Source organism: Corythoichthys intestinalis, chromosome 12 (assembly GCF_030265065.1).
Source record: "Corythoichthys intestinalis isolate RoL2023-P3 chromosome 12, ASM3026506v1, whole genome shotgun sequence".
Taxonomy (NCBI): domain Eukaryota; kingdom Metazoa; phylum Chordata; class Actinopteri; order Syngnathiformes; family Syngnathidae; genus Corythoichthys; species Corythoichthys intestinalis.
In genome coordinates this window covers 33581663-33604525 of record NC_080406.1, presented here as the reverse complement: position 1 = coordinate 33604525, position 22863 = coordinate 33581663, and the positions used below count along the sequence as shown (strand labels likewise).

The following is a 22863-nucleotide window of genomic DNA, read 5'->3' as shown; positions in this document are numbered from 1 at the left end:
CGTCAGTCTACTTGAACTGGCAGGGGTCACAGGCAGTCCATGAGTTAAATGGCACCTACCCCTGTCTGAAACCATAAATTGAGACCAAAACCTACATTTCTTTCAACTAATGACATCACGGCATCATGTGACTCAGGCGCCTCTGTGACAAAATCCCATGATGTCCGTGAACGATGTCATCAGTGTGAGCCAGCCATGTTGTCGAACATCAATCTCCACTGCGCCACCAGAGAAATTTCTTCGCTGCCTCCCAGTGAGTTTAATACCTTTTACTTTTGTGCGTGCATGTGAAAGAGAGCAAACAAGTCGTAAAAAAGCTAAGTTAAAACATGGTAAACTTTCAATTAGCTTTAAAGCTAATGTTAATGCAATGCAAAAAGTGATGCCATGACGACAACATTAGCACTTTCCAAACCTTCATTTGAAACCTTAAATTGAAGCTGTATTTTTTTCAAATTTCGAACCCGAACCTTGAGGGGGAACCCAAATTCCTGTTTTCAAACAATTGTTTATTATTTTAACTCTTAATTTTAAAACCTGCTTTGAAACACTTTAAATCCTGATGTTGATTGGGATGCTAATTAGAAACCTTTACCTTGTTTTGGAAAAAAACTATCTTTACTTACTGGCTGCCATTGACAGCGATAGACGCCCAATCCGTTTGAATTGGGAGAATTGGCAACGATGATTCAGCATTAATGCTAAACAATGAATTAAACACTTTATAAGGCAAGTGACTACTTTTGGTAATCTGTAAATATTAATATTAGAACAAGATCTAAATAATTATAAAACAATATAATAATTAATAACACTAAAACATTATGACTTATTTCAGATTATGTTAATATAATGAGTTAATTTACATTAGATTTTTTTTTTTTTAATTACCAAGACTCTCTTTATAGGCCAAAATAATGAATTTAAAAATAATAAAATTTCATAGTATGTAAATTAAGTGATTGGCCTATATAGCCCATAAAAGGTTAATGGTAATTTAAAAAAATATTTAAAATTATTATTTTTATATTTTCATTTTATTTTTAATATTTTAAATAAAAATGTTTTACTATTAATTATTATATATATATATTTTTTAATTTAAATATTTTTATGATATTTGTTATAAAAACAAATAATGATTCAAAAAATTAATACAATCAAAATGATTAAAAACTTAAATTGAGGCTTCATAGTAATTACATTAAATGAGTAGAAAGTATTAACCAAGTTTGATACCCTTTGATTCAGTACCCTAATTAGAAACCCTAATCCTGTTTGTAACTCAAATCTGAAACCTTACATTGAGTTGGAACTAAAATTTGAAACTCGAACTGTCTTTAACTGTCTCATTTTCAACTGTGATGTTTGTTTTCACCCTAAACTGGTATTGATACCCAAACTTATAAATTTAATCATTGTTTGTAACCCATACTTTGCAATTAAAACTGTTACCCTAAACCTAATTAATTGATGTGCGTAACTAAAAACAAGGTGAATGACAACAAGTGACTTTATCTCGTGCTGACTCATCAGTGACTTTTTGCAAAAGTGTGTGCTCATAATATCGAAAACGTCCTACGTGTGCTAAACTCCCCGCAGTGTCACCTTGTCTGCCATTGCCTTATAAAGACAAAAGTGGGGCTTTAAGCGACAGGCGTGTGTCACTCACTTCCTTCCTGCTCGCTGCGACTCCATGATCGGTCGCTCAGACACCAGCGTGCTGCAGACCGGTCGCCGCCATCCTCAGCTCGTCCTCACCTTCACACTCAGGTGAGTGATTCTACTTTTATGTCGTGCATGCTCCCTGAATGCACCACCGCATGGTTGGAGAGAAAGACACAAACCTGACATGCAACTCAAAATTTCAAACCTTAACTCTAGTTGAGATCTTGAAACTTACGTTTGAGTTTTAAAAGCCATACCATGTCTTTAAACCTTGTACCCCACATTTAAAACCCTAACCCTTATTTACAACTCTACAGTAGGCCCATTAGTCCTTAAATGTTGATCCTAGCGCTTGTTCGAAACCTAGCTTTCAAAATTTAACCCATCTTAATTTGGAAACATAGTTTGAAAGTCTTGGCATAGCTTGGAAAGGAAATCTGTAGAAGTTTTTATTTATCATGAGGAAGAAGAAGTCAGATGGCAACAAAAGGAAGTTTGAGGTTTCACACAGCGGGGGTGTCTTGGCAGCCATGTTGGCCTGCACTAACTTTGGTGAGGTGCGCATGATGAGACGCCTGCTTTCAAAAAAAGAACAGACCAAAATGAATGAAATATTCTATAATTTAGGGCCACCACAATCATGCCTGGGTACTAATAAGATTACATTTAATTTATCATTAATTTTATCTTCATATACACAGACAAACTGACTAGTTTAGGAGACATTGCACAGTCCCTGAAAAAGTCCAATCTTGATGGGTTTCAGGTGGATTACTGCACTACCGATGAAACACATTCAAAAGAAAAGTATTGTGCACTAAAATAAAAAACACATTTATGGTGCGTCCACTAACCTAATATGAATTTACAATGGTAGACTCCATTGTATAGAAGCTCCCAGTTAAAAAAAAAAAAAAAGATTAAAAGCAAGTTTAAAAAGAAATCGTGAAAATTATCGAGATTAGATGATATCAAAAACAAATCACAGTCATTGATAAATTAAGAAAATTTGATCACTATATTTTATTCATTTGAAATATTTGGTAAAACTTAAAATATATGGATGACATTAAAATACACTATATTAGTTGTACCTCAAGATGCAAACGTTTAATCCCTCACTTTGAAACTTTCACTTCATGAGTTTGGTCCAAAAATGCTGTTTTTGCGAGCAGATCCCTTATAAGCATTGAAAAAAGACCAGCTCAAAAATACCCCAGAGCACTTAAGCGATCAAACACCTAATGAACACACTTGTACATGAGCTACAGACAATTTCAACTCACTCATTTTCCTCAAACAAAGATTAGCTAGCTAGTGGTTGCAGTCTTGCAAATACTATAATGCATTCGATTTTTATCAGGTTCATTATCATTAGATGACATTTGCATTGTGATTGCATTATGAGTACGTTGGAGTTAAGATTATGTTTTCGATAAACTGCGCATTTCTTGGTATCAAATAGATGAGTATCAAACAGGAAGCGCGAGATGTGAAGCAGGAAGTCGAGAGACAGCCTTTGCACCACAGTATGAAATCACTAGTGTCCTCACTTCCTCTTCTGGCTTTCGTTTCACATTGTTCATCTCTTGCAGCAACCCGTCATGGCCGACACGCCAAACATCACTCCAGAGGAGCTGGAGGATCTAAGAGAAGCCTTTGCTAAAATCGGTGAGAATGCTGGCATCGGTTACTCCTGTCCATTGACGCCTGACTCTCCCATTCCGTCTTCTGACAGACACTGACGGCAATGGCTTTCTCAGCAAAGGAGAAATCAACGATCTTTTCCGGGCTGCCAACTTGGGTCTGCCAGGTTTCAGGGTCCGCGAGATAATTGAGGAGCTGACCAGCACCAGTGAAAAGCTCACCTTCCAGCAGTTCACTCAGGTCAGTCCACTGCAAACATCAAAATGTCCTCCAATGTCTCCACCAATGCATTATTTTGGGACATCTCAGATCGTTCAAGGCCTAAAGAGTACCGAAGTGGGCAAGACTTTCCGAAAGGCCATTAACAAGAAGGAAGGGATCCGAAACGTGGCCGGAACCTCGGAGCAGGCCGGAACACAGCACTCATACTCGGGTAAGATAGATGGAAAGAACTGAACAACAAAAATTGGAAACATCGTTTGAAGGAACGATGGACAGATTCAAGTTACCTTTAAGATGACATTTAAGAACTGAAGTCCTGAACTGAAGACCTTTTTGCTACTGAAGTTGAAGGATTTTATGGCAACCAAGTCCTTAACTCATTGGTTGCCATTGACGGTGATAGACATCCAATCCATTTGAACTGCGAGTAAATGTGCAAATGGATTGAACGTCTACTAGTGACAAACAAATTGGGGAGAGAGTGCATCTTGGCCAGTGGAAGACCAAATTTGAACTCATCAGCTGCAATGACAATGGCGTACCGCAAGCAACACGTCAGTTTTGCGAATTAATATTCATGACGTTAGCAATTGTTGCTAGGCAGGTCAACCTCCCGTTTGTCCCTGATAGTAAATGAATGGAAATAGTGTACGAACAAGATGTTTACCGAGCTAAACCTACCAATTCTGTCCGAAAATGATGTCCATGGTGCCAAATTTACTGGTAAACATGTGGAAGAACATACGAATGTTCAATTCAAGAGATGGCTTGAGTGTCAAGAGTTGAAAAAGACGGGAAAAAGAGCCGACCTTGATCCAGAGTTAGTTTTTTTATCGACACCTTTTCTTGTGTGCATTGCCTTACGCGACTGACAATGACATTCTCCTGTCTCAACAATCTATCCTTTACCAACATATGCCCTGTCTTTCTTAAATATTATATCCTCCTTCTTAAGGGCAATTTACATTGCTATTTTTGTGTAGCGATCGCAAATGCTACTCAGTGACAGCCAATGAACTTTTAATTTTTTCATCAATAACAAATCTTAATTCTTTAATTTATTTACACTTCCACCTTACTAAAGTTGTTTTTTTTACAACAGAAAAGGTAACAGTGGCAGTCAGATACCATTTTATTATTTTTTTTCAGGTCATTCAATTGTCAGACAGAAGCAGCACGGCAAAACGCCACGCTAAAAAATAAGTAAAAATATCAAAATAGCTTACTTCCATGGCCCCAACAAAATGTTTACTGGATATGAAATGTGAATGGCTTGACCTTGGACGTCCGCGCAAGTTGATCCATCCTTTACATTTTTTCATCTGAGTTTTTGTTTTTGGAAAACGTATGAAGAAAACATCTTTCATATGTCGTAATGTCTAGAGTCGTTTCTACAAGTTCCATAGCAGCAGTGTTTGATCGGCATTTTCTTTTTGGAAAGATTACCGGAGAAAACAAGCAGAAATAACATGGATTGTATGCGAGGGCGTGTCTATAATGACCCACTTCCGCGTTATGATGGCGATGTCACGGTCTAAAACTAACATTCGTGCGGTACGCTATTCAAATGGATTCGACGTCTACAAGTTACAGGGTTCGTATGGATCCTTGAAATCCTTGAAAATACTTGGATTTCAAGGTTTGAAAAATGTTTGAATTTTGCGTAAAGTCCTTGAAAAAGCTTGGAAGTGTTAGACACACAATATATCTCAGCACCCTTTCTTAAAACGAAAATTATCAAATGAAGAAAAAAAAGGAAAAAAATGGTTTCATCGCTCCTACACGCTCATTCTGAAGTTGCTTTCCCTTGCTGTCCTGCATCATATCATAGTAGTTTGGAGTTTAATCACGTGAACAGTTTACAAATAGAGTTGTATTTAAATGCATACATATGCATTTGCTGTGGTTTTGTACAATACTTTTATCACCTGACCAGTTCCTCTATTTGTCACTGTTTTTTTGCGTCCTCCACAGTGTAATCCGGCTTGAAGCCACTACGCACAGCTTTGTCGCCGCTAGGACTTGCTCGCCTGGCTCTTGTTGCACAAGAAAACAGCCACTTATCTTATTTTAAGGTGTAGGAGAGTGTAATGACCTTGTAAAGAGCTTGACTAGTTTCAACGAGAACTGAGAAGTTTTTTGTTGTTGTTGTTAACTACTGTTTCACACAAAAGTACCGTATTGGGCCGAATATAAGACAGTGTTTTTTTGCATTGAAATAAGTCTGAAAAAGAGGGGTCGTCTTAAATTCGCGGTCAAGACATTAGACCCATTCACGACGCTAGATGGCGCCAGATATCATTGAAGCGATGTTCTGTCATGACAGATCTCAGCTACTCAAGTTTAACCAGTTTGCATGATTTTATTGCAATGTTTTTCCTTATTCAGATTTGTTTCAAGACTACAGTTACAGTTAGACTTAACTTTGACGGTTAATGCAATTATTGCAATTTTGTTGTTTTATCACAAAAGATTGGTTTATTTACATTTCAAAAACCAGAAGCCATTCATTTACGAATGTGATTGCACTTTAGTTTACATATTAAGATTTGAATGAGGCAAAATAACATGCTTTTTCTCTCAAATATATTGTTATAATCATTTGTTTCAGATGTACTGTAATTATTTTCTGTATAAAAATTAATTTGGTGTTCAAAGTCTTTTTTTCAAATTTGAGTCCTGAAAAAGACGGGGTTGTCTTATAATCAGGGCCGTCTTATATTCGGGCCAATACGGTACATCGAGATGACATTTAGCTTAGCGATTGGAAGCGTGAGAGCCATTTTTTTGAGTATCCCAAACTTCATGAAAGCGCATTCATCAAGGTTTCCTCAGCCGTGACTTATGTGTCTCCATCTACCGGACATCATGCTATCACTACGCCAGCATCTCTGCTATTGGATACGCTCAGAGATTGCCAAAAAATGCTCACAGCCACTGTAGAACAAAAAACAACAACATTGAGATGTTTAAAAGGTACTGGAAAAGCTGGAAATTTGTTCTTGAAGTGCTTGAATTTGGACACGGAAGTGCTTGAATTTGGACGCTGAAAAGGTGAACCCTGTAGTTACAAACCAATTTAAATTCATTGTAGAAAGGTGAAAAGACCCATATGATTGGATGTCTATCATTGTCAATAGCACTGAAAGAGTTAAAAGTGGCTGTCTCTTAATGGCAATGGTCTGCGAGAACCAAAATTTTAGGATTTGAGCCTGGGGAATGTGGAGCAATATTTTGCATCACAGGCCTGGGGCGCAAGTTCAAGCGCGCCACATCATTCTGTGTTCCCCTTGAAAGTACCGTAATTTTTGGGCTATAAGGTGCACCGCCACCCACCAATTTGACACAAAAACTGCATTAGTTCATAGATAAGCCGCACTGGACTATAAACTGCAGCTGCCCTAACTGTGTTATGGGACATTAACACCAAAATATTACTCTACAACAGTTTTATTTGACAGCGGCGTCATAAGACCGTCATTGTCTTATGTCATGAGCATTAATGAATGCTTATTTTATTTAGTGTCATCTACCAAATTACATCACTTTTGAATGGATGTGAAAGATCTAAGCTGGACAAAAATGGAGTTAGTGACAAAATTTGCCGGATGATACTTAATTACATCTGTCATACGCATTCATTAATGCCCATGACAGTGTCTTCTCATAATTCTGACGGTCTTATGCAGGGGTGAAAGTGGGCCAGAACGGTCAGGAACGCAGTTCCGGTGTAAGATTCAGGGCCAGAATGCAGTTCCGGTGTAAGATTCAGGGCCAGAATGCTGTTCCGGTACACGGTGCTTTGTTTCCGAAAATATGACAGCAACTTTCAAAACCCTATGTAAAAAAAAAATAAAAATGCTAAGCTGCCACACATGCATTTCATCTCCAAGAAGAAAACAATCTACCAACATCAGATTTACATACACAAGTGTTCACAACTAGCATAATAAAGTGCTTGTGTAGTGTAATCCGTTTCCACCGATTCTTATCATTTATTTTATTCCACGGACGGTATGGAGGTTTCTGTGGTTACCTGAGTCTGACAATGATAAGTCAAGTCAATGTGCGAAAGCACGCAGCAAAGCAAAACACCTACACTCATTTACCCGTTCATTTGGCTGACACTGACATGTGATCAGCAGAGACGCTGTGCATGTTTTCTGGAACAGCATAAAAATTTTTTTTTAAAAAATAAGGTTGTTGAATTGATGCAACAAAAAAGGGCAATGCAACATAAAATTGATCAAATCTTAAACAGCAACGAAAGAATTGAGGAGGCTTATTTATATATTTAGTTTTATTTGCTCTGATGGGGAGGTTCAGATCATCTTGGCTGTCAATGTGCACTTTGGACTTATATTTGTTCTAGGGCTGTCAAAATTATCGCGTTAACGGGCGGTAATTAGTTTTTTAAATTCATCAAGTTGAAATATTTGACGCATTTAATGCACATGCCCCGGTCAAACAGATTAGAATGAGAGCACAGCGTCATGTCCACTTGTTACTTGTGTTTTTTGGTGTTTTGTCGCCCTCTCTGGCGCTAGGGTGCGACTGATTTTATGGGTTTCAGCACCATTGTGTAGTTATTGACATTAACAATGGCGAGCTACTAGTTTATTTTTTGTTTGAAAATTGTACAAATTTTATTAAAACGAAAACATTAAGAGGGGTTTTAATATAAAGTTTCTATAACTTGTACTAACATTTATCTTATAAGAACTACAAGTCTTTCTATCCATGGATCGCTTTAACAGAATCTTAATAATGTTAATGCAATCTTGTTGATTTATTGTTATAATAAACAAATACAGTTCTTATGTACAGTATGTTGAATGTATAAATCCGTCTTGTGTCTTATCTTTCCATTCCGACAATAATTTACAGAAAAATATGGCATATTTTACAGATGGTTTGAATTGCGATTAATTGCGATTAATTAATTTTTAAGCTGTGATTAACTCGATTGAAATTTTTAATCGTTTGACAGCCCAAATTTGTTCATTTATGTTAGGCTACTGATTAATTTCCTTTTGATTTCAAAAAGTCAATGTTTGCATGATCTTCAAAATATATTCCATTTCATTCTGCATAATATACGTTATTTGTACTTATTTTTCTGAATGTATGTTACTTATATCTTATTTTTTTTTAAAAAGTAAATGTTTACATTTACTTCAATTTTAATATACGTTCTATGTTCTTAAGTAGTTAAAATTGAGATATAGCATTTAGTATGTGAGGAAATGAGGGAAAATAAAAATTAGGAGATGGTTGGGGTTATCCCCCCCCTTTAAAAAAAAAGAAAAGACAAAATAGATAAATAAAAAAATTCTGGCTCCATGGCAACCTTCACGTCGGGGAGTTCCAGCAAGAAATTCTAGCCACTTTCACCCCTGGTCTTATGACAGTCTTATGATAAAGTCAAATAAAGTTTTACCTATCAAGCCGAATAAATCAACAAATAAGCCACATTGGACTACAAACTGCAGGTTTCAAAATGAGGGGAAAATGTAGCAGTTTATACTGCAAAAATTACGGTAATTATGTTTGTCGACTTCATGTTTCTGTCTAAAATACAAATAAGAAATAGTCTGCAATAGAAGATTGAGCACTACAGAAATAGAAAAAAAAACTTATTTTTCTCTATTTTGAAAAGGAAAAACATTTTAGAGACATTTGTTTAGTTTTTTAAAATTAAATAAAGTAAAAAAAATATTTTTAAAAACACTTTTTAAAAATGTAAATAGATGAAAAAGGTAAAAATGAAAAATAAATATTCACTGTTTTTTCATCAGAAAAAATATGTAATTGAAAAATGAAAAAAGATTTTTAGGTCAACAACGTCACTTTAACCATGAACTAGTTTAACTATCTAAATAGCTGTTGATTTATTTGTTAATTCATTAACTGTCGATGAGTTGATTAGTTTAAACAAACATCGAATTGAACCTTAACTAAAACGTGACCCGCAACAATGATGAGTTTGACACCCATGTTTTGCATGTTGGCGGTGGTGTTTGTGTCTCCAGAGGAAGAGAAGGTAGCATTTGTGAACTGGATCAACAAAGCTCTGGAGAAAGACCCCGACTGCAATCATGTCCTGCCTGCCGATCCGGACACTGACGAGCTTTTCACGGCCGTAGGAGACGGAATCATTCTCTGGTACTCGAAAAAAAGCGAAGCAGCATGTTCATTCGCTGCTACCCTCCCACTTCAAATGGATTGGATGTCTACCAATTGTAATCTAATTGTTAGGAGGTTTCACTTGGCCAGAGGGGAAAGACACTTTTTTTTTTAACGTATTCACTGCCATTGACAAAGATAGACGTCCAGTCCATTTGAACTCTGGCAGCATGCGAGTTAATTGGCATTCCCAAGCCCTGATGAGTAGCCATATCTCTTGTCAGTAAGATGATCAACCTGTCCGTGGAGGACACCATAGACGAACGCACCATCAACAAGAAGAAGCTGACCCCCTTCACCATCCAGGAGAACTTGAACCTGGCCCTCAACTCGGCCTCGGCCATCGGCTGCCACGTGGTCAACATCGGCGCCGAAGATCTGAAGGAAGGTCGTCAGCACCTGGTTCTCGGTTTGCTGTGGCAGATCATTAAGATCGGATTATTCGCCGATATTGAGCTCAGCCGGAACGAAGGTGTGTTCTCCGTGGCTGTGACGGCGGAGGACGGGATTGATGCCGGTCATGTTTTTGGGTCGCGGCAGCTCTGATCGCTCTGCTGAGAGAAGGAGAGAGTCTGGAGGACTTGATGAAGTTGTCGCCGGAGGAGCTGCTGCTACGCTGGGCTAACTTTCACTTGGAGGGGGCCAAAGTGCCTAGGATCAACAACTTCAGCTCGGATATCAAGGTAGGAGAAGGAGTATTTGGACGTACATATGTTGAGGGATAATGATGGTTGCTTGTGTTGTGTTCAGGACTCGAGGGCGTACTTCAACCTTTTGCATCAGGTGGCGCCCAAAGGCAATGACAGCCTAGGACCGCCCATCAAAATCGACATGATGGGAATCCACGTGAGGCTCCTTTAAAATTTTATTTCTAAAATCAGTTCAATCTTGATACCTCAACTCTTCTGGTGCCATAGATGGTGACAGATGTCCAATCATCTGGCTGCTCTTTTCAGTCTTCTGCTGTGAATTTAAATGAATTTGTCTGTAGTCGATGTCCAATCCATATGAACTGGAAGGGTGGCCGCGGATGAACATTTGTTCCCTCCTAGTTCAAATGGATTGGATGTCTTAAAGCCATCAATTTGGAGTTTTTCTGAATTCTGATTTGAAAACATAAATTTAGTTTGTCTAGCAGTTAGTTTGTCTAGAATCATTTATTCCAATGTTTCTCAAGTCTTGTTTGGATGAGAAACCTCTTTTAGCTACTCTAGCTAATCGGCCAGTAAAATGTGGCGTGAACAATATTTTTTTCCACTTATGAGCAGTGGGTGGCAAGATTTGAGTGTTCACTGTCATTATTATTATTGATAGTAGCTTTGGCTGTAATGAAAAGCATTTTCTAACAATTCCTTTTTTTCATCTCCCCTCACTTTTTGGCTTGGCTGCTCCTTCCACACACTTTTACCGATTCACTCCGTTCCAACTTCAACATATTCCAAAAATTCAGGCCTCGCAGGATTCTATTCAGTTTGTCCCAAAAATTCACAGCTCTTCCAAAATTTCACTTTTTTGAACAAAAAAAATAATTTCACATGAAATATGACAGCTTTGAAACCTTTCAATTCCTTTTTCATGAAATTCAGGTGTTTCCAATTTCAAAATGTTCACCCAAAATTTCAGATATTTGCAATTCAAACCATTTTTGACCAATAACTTTCAATTTTCACATTTTTTTTCAATTTATTTCCAATGGCTCATTCAATATTTCGGCTCCAAATCCTTCCCAATCCTTTTCATGCTCTTCACGCAGGATTCCAACTTCAACATATTCACCAAAGATTTCAAAGTTTTTCAATATTTCACATTTTTTAACAGAATTTCACAATTTTTTACCTAAATTTCACAATCTTCGCCCAATTCCATTTTTTTCCAGGACCGCAAAAATTTCCTTTCAATTATTTTCAACCTGGATCGTCAAAAAATAAAAAATCCCCCAAAATATCACTAGTTCCACTTCACTTTCCATTCATGCCGTTATCGCCCAAATACTGTACGCCAATGCCATCTGTGGCTGTATATTGACATTGACAGGAAATTACCTGATATCAACAGAAAGTGTTCTCGAAAAGCCCCCCAAATCAACAGGAATTGACCGGATATCAACTGCAAGTGATCCCGAAATTTCCCCTAATCAACAGGAAGTGACCAAGTATTAACAGGAAGTGAACCTGTAATTGCTTAGAATCAACTCGAAGCGACCCCAAAAATGCCTCCAAATAAACAAGATGTTTGGCATAAGAAAAGATATTGTCACTGTTAAAATACTGTAATACAGATATTCTAACTTGGATTCATCATGTTTCTTGCCTGTCTTACACTTTATACTTCCCCTGCTTTCAAATGAGACAATTTATGAAAAACTTTGATTAGCAAAACATAGAAAAAATAAGGTTCAAAGTGTCCAACGGAAACTTTGGACCGAAACAATAATTTTGATGGAGAAAGGAAACATGCATATTGAACATGTCGATAAATGAGTCTGAACATAATATTCTAATTAAAATAACAGACCCTATAAATAGCGATAGATGTAGGTCAAGCATGCATAGGCGGAGTTTGACTTTTGGGGTAGGGCGGGCACAACATGTTGATGACCCCGAAACGCAGTGTCAGCAATAAAATTAATTTACAAGAATATTTATAACAATAAGTTCACAATGAGCGTTTTTTTGTTTCCCATCATTCTTAAGGGGAATTCTAAATCAGGCTGCTTAGGCAATACTTTTTGCCAAGATCGTCATCCATTGAATATGGTACGCCCGCTGGTGTCGTGCCAATGTAGTTACCCCAGTCAAAAATTGTATCCCCTGGGTGGAGCAGTATGGAGGCAGATTTGTGTCTTTATTATTCAATCAAAAAAAGTTGCTTAAATCAAAATATATATTTTCAACCGAAAGAAATGTTGCTTCAATCCAAAAAACTGTGTTTGAATGCAAAAATAAAATTGACACTCAAAAAAATGCATGTGAAAGCTATTTTTCTTTGATTGATTTTTTTATTTTTATTTTGATTTTTTAAATTTTTTTATTGAAGTGAAGTTTTTTTTTTTTTTTTATTGAAGCAACTTTTTTTGATTAAACTAATGTGAATTTGTGTTTGGGCCACATTTTCGCTAGGACATTTTTTGTCTTTATTATTCAATCAAAAAACAAGTTCAATTTAAGTTGCTTCAAAAAAATATAGATTTTCAAAAAGAAAATTACTTCAATCAAAAAAGGAAAAATTTCAGTCAAGTTTTTCAATGCGAAAAAATATTTGAGATTGAAAATTTTGCATTTGAACACTTAATTTTTCATTTAAAAAGTTGTCTTTGATTGAAGCCATCCTTTTTGTGTTTGGGCCATATTATGATTAGGACATTTGTGTCTAAATCATTCAATCCCCAAAAAAGTTGCTTCAATCAAAAAAAAAAACAACTTTCAATCAAAATAATCATTATTATTATTATTTTTTAATGGTAATATATATTTTTTTAATTATACAGACAATACATCTCTATTTTTTGTGAGTCCACCTCATGTGGCTGTGTAGCCAATCCCAAATGTAATGATTACGATGAGTTTTAAACATGTTACTGTCCCACCAAATTATCGTTAATAAAAAATAAAGTAGAAAAATGCTTGTCTTTATCAAATACTTCATTGAGTGAGCCCATGCAAATTTGCTCAAGCTCCTCAGTTACACACAATGAGTTGCCACAGCAACTGTTTAACAAGTTAAAAGATGGTTGACGCATGCAGCACTTTGAACTTTTGACTTCCAAGCATCTCTGGCAAGATCAAACTTTAACATCTGTCAGTCATTGTTAACTGTAATAAGCAACTCCAGTGCACTGCCTGTCCAACAAAGAGGAGCAGGAGGGAGATTGAGACTAAGTGATCGGCTTGGGACAGCTCATTTGAATTTATTTATTTTTTAATTGAAAAAAGAACTGTGATGGACAGAGGGCACAAAGTTTGAAGCGCAATGTAGCGAGGGATCACTGTAGCCCAACTGCAAGTAAAAGTGCGTAAAACCGCTTTAGGAGTATGCGTATACAACGTTTAATTGTTGCGTAAATAATAGTGAACACTGAAATCCTGCCCTCTCACCAGTCTTCAAACCCTACTGAAAAGTATGCTCCTTGATTTCAAACTCCACCCTGCGACCCTAACCAAATCTGGAAACCCTCCTCTAAATATCTGTTTCAGGAGAAAGACGATATTCAGCGGGCTGAGTTGATGCTGGTGCAGGCAGAAAAAATGGGGTGCCGCCAGTTTGTGACAGCGACAGACGTGGTCCGTGGAAACCCCAAACTCAACCTTGCCTTTGTCGCTAACCTCTTCCATAAATACCCCGCCCTCAAGAAACCAGACAACCAGGACATAGATTGGGGCTCCATTGAAGGTGGCCTCACTGGCTTCACTTGACACCTTACTTGATGCCTGACTGACTTGTTTGTGGTGTTTATTTTAGGCGAAACGCGAGAAGAACGCACTTTCAGGAATTGGATCAACTCTTTGGGCATCCATCCTCGTGTCAATCATCTCTACGCGTAAGACAACGTCATCAAACATAACATGATTGACAACATCTTCAAATTGGCTGCCAACAATGGCGATAAGATGTCTAATTCATTTGGGATGGGGGAGGCAGATTGAAGTTTGTCTGTGTGAAGTCCAACTTTCAAACCCCACCCTAGTATTGAATTTATTTGAAATCCTAATTGGAATTGAAACCCCAATTTAAATCCCTAGCTTTGTCTTGAACTGTACTTGAAAATCCTGTTTTAAAAACGCTACTTGAAATGCTCATTTGAAACACTTACCTAGGTCAAAAAACCTACCGTAATTTGAAACACTCATTCTGTCTTGAAACATCAATTTAGAACACCATTCCTGTCTTGAAACCCTGACCAAGTCTTAAAAACCTTATTTGAAACCTTAATTTTACCTTGAAACACCAATTCCCAAATTTCCCATAGACTTCACTATCAGTTGACGGGACACTAGCTCGGGGCCGATCCGTAGGGGGCCTAATTTAAAAACTTCAAATATTTTCAATACCAAAGCCACTTGCAACTTCAAATCAAAACAGGCATCCGTCTCCATGAGCAGCGGCATAAAAAAATTCGAATTCGTTCCATAATAAAATCCTGATGAATTATTTTTTATATAAGTATAACAAAACTAAAAATGGCTATAAAATTCCCAGATTTTACGCTAGATGCACAAACGTCACCAAATGCATATATAATCACCTATATTTTCAGAATCAATAAATTTTTTTTTTGGGCCAGAAATAGCAACTTAAATGTCACGTGTAGAAAAACAAAATCCAACATGGCGGCCGTCACAAAACAAAGAGCTTTTTAAGTTGAAAACTCGTCTAAATAAATGCCTAAATCGCAGAATTTCTGGAGATATGAACGTAAAACAGTGTAGATTCTTGGTTAAAAGCAAAAAACGGGTAGTTATCGTTCATTTTACGTAAATATTCAAAGCAAAAGTTATGGTATTGTGTAATCCAACATGGGGGCCGTCACGAAACAGCTTTTTAAGTTGAAAACTCTTGTAAATAAATGCTCAAATGGCACAATTTCTTTAGATATGAACGTAAAACAGTGGAGATTCTTGGATAAAAGCAAAAAACAGGCAGTTATCATTCATTTTACGTAAATATTCAAGCCAAAGTTACACAAATTTTATCCATTGATTTTTTTTCACATTTCAAAGTGCATGCATGGTGCTATTTAATATAATAATTACCTTGAATTCTCGACCAAATCACTGTTGAGACACTCCTGCCCGCTTGTATGCAGTAAAACCTTTATCCTGTTTCCACCTAAATCCGGCGTTAGAATGCAGCGTGTTCATTCATTCACGTGTGTTTGAGTTTATCACAGTGAAAGCCATCTCAACGTTCTGCCTGGGTCGGTTGCACAATGTCTGTGGGAGCTGTCTTGTCAACTGATGGTGGAGTCGATGCTATTCTTCTTGGAACCCTGACAAAGGCTTAAAACACCATGTCATACCCAATTTCTGTCCTGAAACCACAATTTAGATAATTATTTCTGTCCTGAAGCCCTGACCAAGTCCTAAAAACATGATTTGAAACCCCAATTCTGGGGTGAAACATTTAAAACCCTGATTCTGTCTTGAAACACTAATTTAGAACCCTATTTCTTTCTTTAACCCTATATTGCCAAATGTATCACATTTGATACATCTAAAATTTCAAGATTTTGAGACTAATTCAGAATTTTCACGTTTCTTTTTGAAAAAAAAAGATGGATGCAAGGCAACACATGCATCTTCAGGTTCCATGAGAAAAAAAAAAACAGGTGTTTGCAAGGGTTAAAGATATTAGAGCGCTTATTACATGTATGCATTTTGACTTTTCTTTATACAAATTTGAAAAAAAAAAATTTCATTAAGACCTTATTTTTCAAATTTTGTGATTCTCTGATAATTGCTTCATATTGCAGGCATTAAAGGGTTAACCCTTTAAAACGTAAGAACTCTTAATTGTCTTGAAAAAAGTAGCAGTTTATAATCTGAGAAGACCAGTATTTGATTTAGCACTTCCACAAGTCAAATTTTATTTTTTTAACTAAAAATGGTAACGAGTATTTTTTGAAGTGTCATAACAGTAGTACCTACTTGTTCATTGCAGCGACCTCGCTGATGCGCTGGCCATCTTCCAGCTGTACGAGAAGATTAAAATTCCGGTGGACTGGGAGCGTGTAAACAAGCCGCCGTACCCCAAACTGGGCAGCAACATGAAGAAGGTGACCCCAACCCAGCCCCCCAAGCGACTAGTGCCTGTCCTAACTGTCCGTGTCTCCCACTACAGCTGGAGAACTGCAACTACGCGGTGGAGCTGGGCAAGAAGGCCAAATTCTCACTGGTGGGCATCGGAGGCCACGACCTCCACGCCGGAAACCGGACACTCACGCTGGCTTTGCTCTGGCAGCTCATGAGGAGGTAGCCCGCCGACCTCGGAACCCGCTTTAGGAACTCCACCGACACTTTTGCCGCCTCACAGGTACACGCTGAACATCCTAGAGGACCTCGGCGACGGGCAGAAGGTCAACGACGACACAATCGTAGCGTGGACCAATCAGACGCTGGAAGGAGCCAAGAAAACCTCATCCATTTCCAGTTTTAAAGTTAGAAAAAGGCTGCTTTTTGTCAACCAATTGCCCTTTTGTGTCACTTCCGGTGTAGTCGTAAGCCGGCTTGTGTTTGCTTAGGACTCCTCCATCAGCAGCAGCATGCCAGTTCTGGACCTGATCGACGCCATTCAACCTGGATCCGTCCGCTACGACCTCCTCAAGAGAAACCACCCCGCGCCAGAAGATAAATTTAACAATGCCAAGTATGAACTTTTCTTTTGTATAGATCTAAGACATGAGTCAGCAACCCATGGCCATAGACTTCACTATCAGTTGATGAGAAAGCTCCCACAGACATTGCGCCACGGTTTCCCGTAGTGGGCCGGGCCAGGCAGAGCGTGGAGGAAGCTTTCACTGCGATAAACTCAAATACACACTGCGTTCTAACGCCGGATTTAGGTGGAAACAGGACGAAAGTTTTAGCGCATACAAGCAGGCAGGAGTGTCTCAAGAGCGATTTGGTCAAAGATTCAAGGTAATTATTATACAGTGGGGCAAATAAGTATTTAGTCAACCACTAATTGTGCAAGTTCTCCCACTTGAAAATATTAGAGAGACCTGTAATTGTCAACATGGGTAAACCTCAACCATGAGAGAATGTGGGAAAAAAAAAAATCTCAATACTTTGTTATGTACCCTTTGTTGGCAATAACGGAGGCCAAACGTTTTGTGTAACTCTTCACAAGCTTTTCACACACTGTTGCTGGCATTTTGGCCAATTCCTCCATGCAAATATCCTCTAGAGTCTAGAGCAGTGATGTTTTGGGGCTGTCGTTGGGCAACATGGACTTTCAACTCCCTCCACAGATTTTCTATGGGGTTGAGATCTGGAGACTGGCTAGGCCACTCCAGGACCTTGAAATGCTTCTTACGAAGCCACTCCTTTGTTGCCCTGGCTGTGTGTTTGGGATCATTGTCATGCTGAAAGACCCAGCCACATCTCATCTTCAATGCCCTTGCTGATGGAAGAAGATTTTCACTCAAAATCTCTCGATACATGGCCCCATTCATTCTTTCCTTTACACAGATCAGTCGTCCTGGTCCCTTTGCAGAAAGACAGCCCCAATGTTTCCACCCCCATGCTTCACAGTGGGTATGGTGTTCTTCGGATGCAATTCAGTATTCTTTCTCCTCTAAACACGAGAACCTGTGTTTTTACCAAAAAGTTCTATTTTGGTTTCATCTGACCATAACACATTCTCCCAGTCCTCTTCTGGATCATCCAAATGCTCTCTAGTGAATCGCAGACGGGCCTGGACATGTACTTTCTTCAGCAGGGGGACACGTCTGGCAGTGCAGGATTTGAGTCCCTGGCGGCGCATTGTGTTACTGATAGTAGGCTTTGTTATTGTGGTCCCAGCTCTCTGTAGGTCATTAACTAGGCACCCCCGTGTGGTTCTGGGATTTTTGCTCACTGTTCTTGTTATCATTTTGATGCCACGGGGTGAGATCTTGCATGGAGCCTCAGATCGAGAGAAATTATCAGTGGTCTTGTAAGTCTTCCATTTACTAATAATTGCTCCCACAGTTGATTTCTTTACACCAAGCGTTTTACCTATTGCAGATTCAGTCTTCCCAGCCTGGTGTAGGTGTACAATTTTGTCTCTGGTGTCCTTCGGCAGCTCTTTGGTCTTGGCCACAGTAGAGTTTGGAGTGTGACTGACAGAGGTTGTGGACAGGTGTCTTTTATACCGATAATGAGTTAAAACAGGTGTCATTAATACAGGTAACGAGTGGAGCCCCATTAGACCTCGTTAGAAGTTAGACCTCTTTGACAGCCAGAAATCTTGCTTGTTTGTAGGTGACCAAATACTTATTTTCCACTCTAATTTGGAAATAAATTCTTTAAAAATCAAACAATGTGATTTTCTGTTTTTTTTCCCACATTCTGTCTCTCATGGTTTACCCATGTTGACAAGTACAGGCCTCTCTAATCTTTTCAAGTATGAGAACTTGCACAATTGGTGGTTGACTAAATACTTATTTGCCCCACTGTATAAAACAGCACTATGTATGCACTTTGAAATGATGTGAAAAAAATTAGCATAACTTTAGCTTAATATATTTATGTAAAATGAACGATAACTGCCCAGTGTTTTGCTTCTAACCAAGAATCTAGACTGTTTTCCGTTCATATCTACAGAAATTCCAGGATTTACGCATTTATTTACAAGAATTTTCAACTTCAAAAGTTCTTTGTTTTGTGATGGCCGCCATGTTGTATTTTGTATCCACACATATTAGCATAACATTACATTCAAATAGTCAGGTAATTTTCGGCCAACTGCCCGTTTTGGGGCAAAAAATGAGTAATTTAGACATTTCTGTGTCCATATAAAAAAAAACAAAAAATCGACTTTTACGTGTTTTATTTCATGTAACATTTCAATCTAAAATAGCCGGCAGATCGCCGGCAAGATGTGCTGAAGCAATAGTAACATCGGAATTCAACCTAAATAAGTTGGGGGGGGTGGGGTGGGGGGGGGGGAATGCTAAATTTGCGTTTTTTTGTGTAAAATTAAGAATATTCAGCATGCTTTCCTCAAGTATTAAGTTTCTGATGTGAACATTGAGTGATTTACAGTGGGATGAAAAAGTGTTTGAACCTTTTTGGAATTTCTCACTTATCAGCATAAAATCACCATCAAATGTGATCTGATCTTTGTCAAAATTACAGATAAAAAAAGTGTCTGCTTTAACTAAAACCACCCAAACATTTCATATTTTAATTAGAATAGTATGCAATGACAGAAGGGGGAAAAATAAGTAAATGAACCATCACATTTAATATTTTGTGCCCCCCCCCCCTTTGGCAGCAATACCTTCAACCAGAAGCTTCCTGTAGCCGCAGATCAGCCGATCAGGACTAATCTTGGCCCATTCTTCTCTACAAAACTGCTGTAGTTCAGTCAGATTCCTGGGATGTCTGGCATGAATCACTGTCTTTAGGTCATGCCACAGCATGTCAATGGGGTTCAAGTCTGGACTTTGACTTGCCCACTCCAGAATGTGTATTTTGTTCATCTGAAACCATTCTGAAGTTGATTTACTTCTGTGTTTTGGATCAGTCTTGTTGCAGCATCCATCCTCTTTTCTAGCTTCAACTGTCAGACAGACGGCCTCAGGTTTTCCTGCAAAACTTCCTGATGAACTTTTGAATTCATTCTTCCATTAATGATTGCAAGTTGTCCAGGCCCTGAGGCAGCAAACGGTCCCAAATCATGATGCTCCCTTCACCATGCTTCACGTTGGGGAAGAAGTGTTGATGTTGGCGAGCTGTTCCATTTTTCCTCCACTTATGACATTGGGGGTTATTCCCAAACAATTCTACTTTGGTTTCATCAGTCCACAAAATATTTTGCCAAAACGTCTATGGAGTGTCCAAGTCCCTTTTTGCGAACATTAAACGAGCAACAATGTTTTTTTTTTTTTTTTTTGACCGCATTGGCTTCCTCCCATGAACATCATTCTTGGCCATAGTTTTCATATAGTTGATGTGTGCACAGAGATATTGGACTGTGCCAGTGATTTCTGTAAGTCTTTAGCAGACACTGTAGGGTTTTTTTTTTTACCCCTCTGAGTATTCTGCGCTGAACTATTGGCAACATCTTTGGTGGACGGCCACTCCTTGGGAGAGAAGCAACATTGCCAAATTCTCGCCATTTCTAGACAACTTCTCTGACTGTCGATTGATTAACATCCAGACTTTTTGAGATGGTTTTGTATCCATTCCCAGCTTTATACAAATCAACAAACCTTGATCGCAGGTTTTCAGACGGCTGTTTTGACCAAGTCATGATGTACATCAGACAATGCTTCTCATTTATTACCAGGTGTGTGTTTTATAGTGGGCAGGTCAGCTTTAAACCACTCTTAAAATGTTTGGTAAAAATGGGTTTCTATTGCTCTGGAAGTATCCTTAAGCAGAGGGTTCACTTACTTATTTCCCCCCCTTCTGTCATGGTTTGCATACTATCCTCATTAAAATATGAAAACCTATAAATGTTTGTGTGGTTTTAGTTAAAGCAGACTATTTTCATCTGTGTGATTTTGACAAAGATCAGATCACATTTGATGATTTCATGCAGAAATGTGAGACATTTCAAAAGGTTCAGATACTTTTCATACCACTGTTCACAGCCGTTCAAAACATGTCAAAATTGCACCCAAAAAAAAAGTCGCTATTTCGGGCAAAAACATATATGTTAAATATTGCTATTGATCCTGAAAAAATAGAGGTGATTATCTTTGCATTTTGTGGTTGTTGTGCATCTATCATAAAATCTGAGAACATTAGACATTTTAAACTTTGTTACACTTATGCAAAAAATAATCAGGATTAGGGAGCGACTTAGAATTTTTTTATATTGCCTCTCATGGAGACTCATATACAAGTATGCCTAAAGGTTTTAGGTTGCTAGCGGCTTTGGTTTTAAAAATATTTCAATTTGAAGTTTTTCAAAATAGCCCCGCGCACCGTCAACTGATAGTGAAGTCTATGCCTCGGCTCTTGGAACCCTCTAATGCAGCTTAGTTCTATATTACATAATTGATATTGAATATTTGATTAAAATTTATTCTAGTGCTTGCGAGAATGAACAAAGGATCACCGTTTGTAAGCAGAACACTCATGACTCACGCAGGTCATTAATTGACCAACTATGGTAAATGAAGCTGTACCCACAAATCTTTCAGCAAATCACAGATGCAAAGACTTGTGGGTACGCATTCCAAGTAGCAAACATGATTTTACATTGTTAACTCACGTAGATCACGAATTCATCAACTATGTAAAGTCACGGTTGCTATTCCGGAGGTGTTTTTACGCCATTCAAAGGCAAACTTTTTACTTATTAAATCTAAATACCAAATAGGTAAAGGAGCTTAAATCTTTTTTAGTTTTAGTTCTCAGCATAGGAAATTCTATTTTTCCTTAAAAATTTTTAGCCCTTGGTACTTTAGTTTCTGAAACTGAACACTAATTTCCACCTAGATTTTGAGCAACATATTTTTGGACGTTATATTCCCTCTAAGTTCTAACTAGAAACAACAGAACCAGGAAAGTTCTAACTAGAACCAGTTTTCAGTCTAGAACTCCCAATAGCGACTCGTCTCGTCTCACATAATTATGTGTTATGATCTGTGACGTTCAGGTACGCCATCTCGACAGCGAGGAAGGTGGGCGCCCGCGTGTACGCGCTTCCGGAGGACTTGATGGAGGTGAAACCCAAGATGGTGATGACCGTCTTCGCCTGCCTGATGGCGCGTGCCATCAAGCGAGCATAATGCGACATCACTGATGTCATCACACTGATGTCATATTGGCCCAAAACATGCTGGGTGGACCAAAGAACTAACACCTTGATTTTTTTTTTGTTTTTTTTAAATCAAAATAAATGAAAGTGATGATTTATCAACGGACATGTCAAGTCAGTTTTTTCAGTTTCCTCAAAAAATGTTTTTTTTATTTTTCTGAAATAATGGGGAAAGACGTAAAACTATTGGCAGTCATTTGGCAGTCTTTGCGTCGGGGGCTCCGTCCCCGGTGTCGAGACTCTTGAGGAGGCGGAAGAGTCCCGCCGCCTCGCGTATCCGACTAAACTCTATGCAGAAAGCCTGCACCTCGATGAACAGGTCCTGAACGTTGATGATCTTGTTGCGGATGAGAGACTGCAGGAAGACGCACACCAGACGAACCAAACGATTCTGCGCAACAAAAACAGCTGTTATTCACCACCGATGTGTTTCGCGCATGACTGCGTACACGCTAGGGTGTCCCAGGCTCCCTATATAAAATCACATATTAACAGATTCGGACTCGCACACCGCTTCATTGTATTCCACTTCCTAAAAGAACCGAGCACACGAAATTTCACTCCCATAGCTGGTTGCTAAGGCTTCCCTCATTGACATTCCTACTGGACTGGCAGTGGTTAACGTGTCGGTCTCGCACTCTTCTGACTAATGATCGCCTCTCTCCC

General features: G+C 38.4%; 2 protein-coding genes across 2 annotated transcripts in view; one reads left to right on the top strand and one right to left on the bottom strand.

Moving 5' to 3' along the window:
* Positions 1-162: 162 nt before the first annotated feature.
* lcp1 (lymphocyte cytosolic protein 1 (L-plastin)) lies at positions 163-22303 on the top strand. The gene is made up of 16 exons (XM_057852997.1): positions 163-253; positions 1603-1773; positions 3264-3339; positions 3407-3555; positions 3625-3748; positions 9570-9702; positions 9948-10195; positions 10264-10406; positions 10474-10569; positions 13917-14112; positions 14182-14260; positions 16381-16495; positions 16561-16691; positions 16753-16876; positions 16961-17085; positions 22036-22303. Exons 3-16 carry the CDS (start codon positions 3273-3275, stop codon positions 22166-22168), a joined length of 1863 nt encoding a protein of 620 aa, XP_057708980.1. The 5' UTR covers positions 163-253; positions 1603-1773; positions 3264-3272; the 3' UTR covers positions 22169-22303.
* Positions 21784-22863, bottom strand: part of cnot11 (CCR4-NOT transcription complex, subunit 11) — a 16665-nt gene continuing 15585 nt past the window's right edge. Inside the window, exon 7 of the mRNA XM_057852998.1 lies at positions 21784-22588. Within this exon, the coding sequence (XP_057708981.1) occupies positions 22391-22588 (198 nt within the window). The 3' untranslated portion in view covers positions 21784-22390. The remainder of the gene's footprint in view (positions 22589-22863) is intronic.